Source organism: Lactuca serriola, chromosome 5 (assembly GCF_051521515.1).
Source record: "Lactuca serriola cultivar US96UC23 chromosome 5, Lser_US96UC23_V15, whole genome shotgun sequence".
In the NCBI taxonomy this organism is placed as follows: Eukaryota; Viridiplantae; Streptophyta; class Magnoliopsida; order Asterales; family Asteraceae; genus Lactuca; species Lactuca serriola.
The window spans coordinates 190316697-190325101 of NC_136412.1; the positions used below are offsets into that span (position 1 = coordinate 190316697).

Sequence of the window (8405 nt, forward strand, 5' to 3'; positions counted from 1 at the left end):
TTTATTTGGCTTTATAGGGGCACAACGTAAGGGGTCGTTTGATAGTTGCTGATTGGGTTAGAGCTGACTGAGTTAGGAGCTGACTGGGTTAGAAATGCTGACTGAGTCCACATCTGACTGAATTTATGTTGTTTGATTATTTATCTGACTGATTGTGTTGAATGATTAAAATTACCATATTATCCTTATGTTGTCCTTTTGTGCCGGATAAAATAATTATACAAATAAAAGTTATCACATTAAATCCAAATTAAACATACATAATTAAAAATCCAAATAGGAAGTGTAATACAAAATCCAAATACACATAGTCATACATAATAAAAAATTATATCATTTAACGTGAACCATTTGAAAGTAACTAATTAGCAATCTGGTCACGCAAAGTAGTCATATACTCAACGGCTTCCGAACCCCATTCTATGCCTTGTATGTTTTGGCCCTCACTTCCTCCACCTCCCACATTAGGAGTAACCATATTGTTTTGTTCAAAGCTCGTAAATAGGTCATTTTCAATATCGTACTTCTTTATAAAATTATGGACCGCGACACAGGCAATGACTATGTCTCTTTGCACTGGAAAAGGATAAGGAGCCATACGTTTTAAAATTGGAAATCTCGCCTTCAATACACCATAAGCACGTTCAATGAAATTTCTAAGTTGTGCATGAGCATGATTTAACCTTTCTTCCTTAGTTAAAGCTCTGTTTCTTCGAAAATCAGCTAACCAATACCTAGTATTGCGGTAAGGAGCCATAAATCCACGGGTGTTGGTGTATGCGGCATCACAAATGTAATATTTATCTGTAGATGGGTGACAATTTAATCATATAAATAATATAGATAATAAAACTTATAGAAAAATGACAAACCTGGTGGAGGGAATGGAAATCCAGAAGTCAGATTAAATGCAACTTCTTTCAAAACTCTAGAATTGTGTGCTATGCCCTCCCATCCAGCCCATACAAAGGTGAATATCATATCAAAATCACAAATTCCGATTACATTTTGATAACATTCACCTTTTCCTCTTCCCCTATAGCGAGTTTGTTCATCAATGGGCACAACTGCATGTACAAGTGTTCCATCTAGTGCACCTAATGCTCCAGGAAATATGTTTTTTAGCCGTCTATAACATTCTGAGGTATTTTTTGTTGTATTAGAAGATGTTGGTACAATAATTTCTCTTGCGAAGCACATCATTGCTTTTAGCACTTCATGAAAACATTGATGAATCGTTTGTATGGAGTGGTGAAATCTTTCTTTAACAGCTCGAAAACGTTCATTATGTCCTACAACATGTAAAAATATAGTTATCTTCTCTTCAACGCTTATTGTCCTACTATGTTGCAACCAATTTCTTTGAGTAAAATGATTGCATAATAATACAAATGCATATTGTGAAAGACGTATCATATCAAAACATTGTATAGGATCTCCATGTATCAAATCTTGTGTATATGCATGCCCAATTTCTTCCGATTCGTTAGCTTTTATTCTTTCAATTCTTTTTTTCTTTTTAGAACCAACATCAACCAATAGCATGAGAGTATAAGGAAACCTAAAAACTCACCTTCCTTATCCATATGTAACCTGATACATGTTAATACAAATAACATAAGTTTTATAACATAAACCATAAAATTAATCAATAACATTAAAATGGATGGCATATAACTCCATAAAATAAAAATCCATAACATAAAAATCCATAACAAAAAAGTCAATACCAATTAACAATCCTAAACATAACACATAAACAACCTAAACTTAAAAATCCTAAACATAAACACATAACAACCCTACACATAAAAATCCATACCATGTACCATAATATAAATCCATAAAGCATAAAGACAAAAACATCCTAAAGTCATACTAAAGTCAACCAAGTAATCCAAAATTATTTCCCCCACTTTTCACCCACAACTCACAAGTCGAAGACTCGAGGCGTAACCAAATTTTCCTGTTACCAGGATTTTTAGCGAACAACATAAGTGCAGTGATGTACTTCGGATCAGAATTTCCCCACTCCAAGGCTTTCAATTTTTCAATACATTCATCCATCTCCTTGTCAAGATTATTAGTTTGCGCGAACGCCTGAGCCGCCTTCATAATTTCCTTGCCAACCTCTCTTATGTCATCATCCAGTGTGTCCGTTGGTTCATTTCGTTTTCCTCTTTTATTTTTAGACCGAGCAGACGAATCTCCACTTGCATGTGAGGATTATAGAGATTCCCAGTTTTGTTTTTTAATTTCAACCAAACTGAATACTTGCTTTTCAAGTAGTCATAACGATATTTCATTTGTTTTTTCTCAACAACAAAGTCATGTTCTTTTTTTAGTTTTTCAGCTATTGTATTCCATGAGGAACCTTTGAGACCACTACCCTCCCTACCGTTACTTGTTAGTTCTTCGATACATGCATTAAGAAAAGTTTTGTTGACAAAATCCGAAAACCAACTAGCTCTATTTCTCTTTTCTGCCATGTCTAAGGAATAAATGATAAACAGGTTACTCAAATATATACACATATTTGCACACATAAACACAAATATATGTACATATACAAAAAGACGTTACACAAATATATACACCAATATACACACAATTTTGCACACATATATACAAATATATATATATATATACATATACACATTAGTTTTGCTAAAACTTTACAATATTGTTGCTTACATGAAACCATAAATCTGAATTTTTTTTCTAATTATCAAATTTATAATTTTGCTAAAACTTTACAATATTGTTGCTTACATGAAAACTTGACATTCAAACTACCAAATGATATAAAAAAGATGACAGTGACACAGCTTCAAGAATTCATGAAAACTTGACATTCAAACTTTAAGAATTCATGACTGCAAGTTACATCCTTGCCATCTCAAGGAGATACAATACCGCAAAAATATATGGACAATTATGGACAAATTTGCCCCTGATTATGGGGTATTGACAGAAATTACATGTAGGAAAATTTATCAAGATATGGACAGTTATGCCCCTGACTATGAACACAGAAAAAAGCAACGATAAAAAAAAAAACAAACCTGTTGATGCGTTGCTATTGTTCACCGAGACTATTTCTGTGGATGATTCGCTACAATGCTTTTGATCGATAAGGGAAAAGCTTCTGGCTCATCGGCTTCGTCGATAGGAGGTTAACGGGGGGAAAGGAAGAAAGCAAAACCTCGTAATAGGGCAGCAACGTTTTTTTTGGGGTTCTATTTTTCTCGGTCCATCTAATTGAAAGCAAGGACCGAGTCCTGTGTTTTTGTTGGACCGAGTCCACATGTTGGTCCCATTCCTATCCCTATCAAACATGTCAATTGGTATTTTTTGGACCCAGTCCCACTTTGGACCCAGTTAGATGTCATATCAAACGACCCCTAAGTTTTTTTTGGTCTAAATGGTTACTGAACCGACTATTACAGGTTGAGAGGGAGTAAAAGAGCAGTTTAGGGACCCATAAAGTCTGACAAAACTTTAGGGACTAAATCGAACAACCCTAGAAACTTTGTAGGACTTTTTTGTCATTTTCCCTATAAAATAAAGAGAATTATATACAGGAAATGACACAAATGTCCTACGAACTTTCAAGGGTTGATCATTTTAGTCTCTAAACTATTTCCGTGGTTTTATGAGGGAACCAAATCGTGGGCAACCTGTCTTTTTAGTCCTCTTTACTTGTTTTAGCAGGTTTGAGCGAGACATAGACAAAACATGCCACATCCCAATGACATGGCAACCCATGTAATTTTTTTTACATTTTTTAGAATCATAATGTATTCGATCGATGTTTATAATTCTGAGAATTTAATTGAATGTTGGTCCAAATTAAGTGACTCGCCTTCTTCCTGATGCGAAGGCGACAAAATGTATGGAACCAGTTATGAACACGAAACATTTGCATATCATTAGGGCTCTATTTAGGACCAAAAAAGGTGTTCTTGGTAAATGGATGTCTCGATTTGATATTTATCCGTACCTTGAGAAGTTCACTCTGGTATGCTTCTTTTTTGGTTAATTAGCTTTTAGTTTGTGTGATGTTGATTAATCATTCGAATTGAAATCAATAGGATACAAGTGCGAAAGTTATTGAATTGATGGAAGGAAAACCAGATCTTATAATTGGAAATTACATCGATGGAAACCTTATTGCATCTCTCCTGGCTAAAAAACTTGGGACGATATTGGTAAGTCTTCGTTCATAAACCCTATAAATTTTCTATCCATAAATGATCAAATTGAGCATAATTTTAAACGGAATTTTATAGGGGAACAATTGAAAATTCTTTAGAGAAGACAAGGTACGAAGATTCTGACATGAAATGGAAGCCATTGGACCGAAAATATCACTTTTTCCTTGCCAATTCACTGCTGACATGATTGCATATTCAGCAGATTTCATCATCAATGGTGTTGGAAGAAGGTGTTTGGTAGATTGTGTTGAGAGAGAGAGAGAGAGAGGGAGAGATGGGCCCCAAGTTTTGTCTATGTGTCACTCAAACCTGCTAAAACAAGTAAAGGGACTAAAAAAACAAGTTGCTCATGAGTTAGTTCCCTAAATTTAAATGAGGGACATCTACTCTAATAAATGAAGGTTTTTTTGCCACTTGTCATATTCTCATTCAATTTGCCACATGTAATTTTATGGTAATTTTAAATTAATTTTCATTCCACTTGTCATTTTATGGTTTTTCTATTTTATTAAATGTCAAATATTATTTAAATCTAATAATAAATGCATATCAATTTCATTAATGGACTTTCCTTCTAACTTCAAAATTACTAATTTAAAGTTTCATTAATTTCTTTTATTTATTTATCTAAATTATTTTTTAAAATTTAAAAGACAAAAAAAACACTTTAATTTTTATAATTCAATTCCCACTTTTCTTATAAATTCAAACTTGTCAAATATTTTGAATTTTATATTAATTTTTTTTAAATAAACCCATGTGATACATGGGTCTCACACCTAGTCTTCTCTTCAAATAAAAGACTCTCTAAACTGCAACTTGTTGAATATCTACGCCCTTTATATGCCACGTGTCCTTCTTAGATGATGCCTCTTTTCTCTTTTCCTGCTCAAAAATTTTAGCCGGCTTTATTTGCCGTAAAATAAAATTTTAACCCTCTTTATTTCCCCTAATTTTCCTCCTCATTTAGTTTCCTTTCTTATTACAAATGCACCCCATAAAATCAGTATGAAATCATCATCAACAAATCAACAATTAATTCGCAAGAACTCACGAAACATAATCATCTCCAAAATTGAATTTGTTTGACTAGGTTTTATTCGACTTCATATCTCGTCAGAATTAATCCATGCTTCTTCTCTTCGTTTCTAATTACCCACCATACTCCTCCAATTCCTTCCTCTTCAAGCAGCTTTCGACGCAGATAAGTGCAAATACGAAGATTAGATATGTGAGATCTCACTATTCTGCATTGGTTTTGTTTCAATGGAGATTTTCGAAGGTAAAAACAGATCTAATACAAATACTTCATTGTAATTTCAGTTTCATGACTAATTCTATTGAACCCCTTTCACGGTTTTGGTAATATAAACTCTATCGTTTGTTTGTTGATTGTAATCATTTTGAAATTTTTTTAGTTGTGTTCATTTATATTTTGTTCTTAATGCAAGGCCTTCATCGTTGATCTTTGCTCATGGTGGAGATTTAGGTTAATTTTGTAATTCATTAAATGAAACAAAAATCATCCAATCTTTTGTCACGCCATGAGTTTTGAACTACTGGATCCTCAACTACTTTCATCTATGTATGAAAGGAAGCTGCTAAAACCTTTTCACCTTTTTAATTTGGGCAGCGAGGTCTTTTAGTTTGGGCCAATGAGGTCTGGTGTAAGCAAGTGGTTCGTAACCGAAAGGTTGGTTTCTTTACTATGTTTATTAAGAGAGTAATAAAACCATAATTTTTCTTTAATATTTTTTATTATAGTTTGTCAAACCTTTACATGAACTGAATTCAAATTATGATGAAGATTTACACTTTATAAAAAACTTTCTAATAGTTCTCTAATAGATAGATTTTGAAATAATCTATTACTTTTTGTTTGTTTCTCCCTTATAGCCTTTCTATCATGGTCTCCACGACTTGATGATATTGTATGATTGGCTAGAGATTTTGCTTAGATTGAAGTCATATCTAGATGAGAGACTATTCAAAAACTGAGTGAGAGAAGTTTAACAAGATATGACCTTTTCTTAGTAAAAGAAAATGGAAAGAATTATACTTCAAAGATAGATATATTTGATTGTTATGTATGATTTATTATTTTATCTTATGCTTACGGGTGATTTTAGGTGTTAATCGCCCATATATTATCAAAGTAATTCCCATGAAGATATTGGTTATTGACATACTCAGAATTGTATAGCTTCTTTTTTAATTTCCCTAAAAAGTTACTTGGGAATCCATCAAATATGTATGTTTGCTGATATGGATTGTTTACTTATGAATATCGTGAATTTTTGTCTTTAAGTTTGTTTTATTTGTGTTTTATGGCAGGAAGAGAAGGGTGGTCGATTCCTAGATGTTTTTTTAGCTGTGCTTTACAGCAACAGGTTAATGTGGCTACTTCAATCAATTTCAGCTTGATATTGGTCAGCCCCTACGTGATCCCGGGTTGCTTTTGGAGTAAATAATTATTGGACGCAAGGTACATTTTTAATATTAAATTGATAACACTATACCATATTTTTGGTTAATTAGCATTTTTCACTTTATAGTGATGTTTCCATGATTTGATAGTAAATGAAAAAGTACAAAATGGATTCAACAACAGTATGGAATTGGAAATCAAGCATAATTATGGACAAACAAGTATGTGTGTGTGTGTGTATATATATATATATATATATATATATATATATATATATATATATATATATATAGTGATTTATCTGTACTATAATTCTGAAGTATTTGACTTGAAATGGTTAAAAATTCAAATCTGTCTCCAATACAAATAAGCAGAGTATTTTATTATTTTTATGTAAAATGTTTAAGAAATTGTCAAAATAGAACCAGGAACACCCCTTTGCCTTTCAAGATTCAATACAGTGTGTTATGTTAGATATGGAGGGAATGGTTACTTCCACTTAAAATGTTGGAAGATTTTAGTAAGTAAAATAAAGTAAATGAAATTTTAACATTAACTTGAGTACCAAAGGCCCAAAATGTATGTGTACCATCACCATTCATTTCGGATTTCTCATCTGAAGTGTATCCTTGATCGTTGCAATGTTATCTTCTTTTAGGTGGGGTCTTAAAATTTGGAGTTTGGACGTGGCATTGAAACTTGCATATTCGATAAGCTTCATAAATTTTCCACTTCTAAGGTTCAAAACATTAACTTTAATTCATCATTTCAATTTTGTTTTCGTTTTATTTTTAAACAACATGGTTTTCTTTTCAATATGTCAACACATGTTGGTGGGAAATGCAGGCTTGGTTGCTGCTTGGTGTCACTCACTGCCACTGGAGGTGATGATATTGATAAGAACTCTATTTTTACAGAAACTTCAATTTATTTATAAATTTTGAAAATATCTTTAATTTGTGAGCTTTATATCAATATAACACGTTTGCATAAACATCTTGTTGGATCCACAAACATCCTTTTGAAATCCAATCCTTTTTTTTTTCTAATTTCCTATCAATTTTGGTCCCAGTGTCGTCAAAGTTAACATTTAACTGTCAAAATTATATAATGACCACAGGGACCAAATTTGTTATGTACCCTAATATGTGTTATTTGTTTTCTGTAAATTAACCTTTAGAAAATTTTGAAATTTTAGTCATGGATCATGCTCAAATGATTAGTTATGGATTTATATTCTATGGTTCTTATGAATTGTTGTTATGTTAGGGGAATACTGATGTGCTTCGGTGCTTGTACCGATTATAATTAGACCAAATGAATTAAGCAATGTGAAATAAAACAAAATTTTCAAGCCTAATTTCCTACATAAACCAAAACGTCTTATGATAATAGAACATTAAAGTTCTACATTTATATCGAAATCTTACAAATTTGCATTTTGAAAGACCAGATTTCGGAGTCACTTTTTGAAAAGGAGAAGATGTTGAACCTAATGTCAAAGGGGGCGATATAAATCTTGAGGATCATCAAACATGAAAACATTTTTTTTTCTTTGAAGTTACGAACATGTGTATCACATGGTTAACATATCAAACATTGTAAATAAATTAATGGTTTGTAAATTAATGAATAACGATTCTTATTTTTAGTCAATACATTATTTTACTTCGTGAACTGTGGTTTCCACGGGTTATAACCTAGTATTTTTATATTGGTAAACAATTATCCTATTTTGAGCTTAACGTCCTTTGTTTTAT

At 32.2% G+C, this 8405-nt stretch overlaps 1 protein-coding gene across 1 annotated transcript; it reads right to left on the bottom strand.

Annotated features, from left to right (window-relative positions):
* Positions 1-361: 361 nt before the first annotated feature.
* Positions 362-2115, bottom strand: LOC145050040 (uncharacterized). The gene is made up of 4 exons (XM_078998359.1): positions 1974-2115; positions 1574-1593; positions 1023-1515; positions 362-804 (listed from the first exon to the last, which is right to left on the bottom strand). The coding sequence occupies exons 1-4, from the start codon at positions 2113-2115 to the stop codon at positions 362-364; spliced, it is 1098 nt and encodes a 365-aa protein (XP_078854485.1).
* Positions 2116-8405: the final 6290 nt, after the last annotated feature.

What these genes read in the sequence shown, in the direction of transcription:
- LOC145050040 (XM_078998359.1), bottom strand. Translation starts at nt 2,115, where the DNA reads ATGAAGGCGGCTCAGGCGTTCGCGCAAACTAATAATCTTGACAAGGAG. An exon ending in GTTGTTCGCTAAAAATCCTG is followed by an intron (nt 1,594 to 1,973) that starts GTAACAGGAAAA and finishes AACATGTATCAG; the next exon opens with GTTACATATGGATAAGGAAG. An exon ending in GTTACATATGGATAAGGAAG is followed by an intron (nt 1,516 to 1,573) that starts GTGAGTTTTTAG and finishes GGTTCTAAAAAG; the next exon opens with AAAAAAAGAATTGAAAGAAT.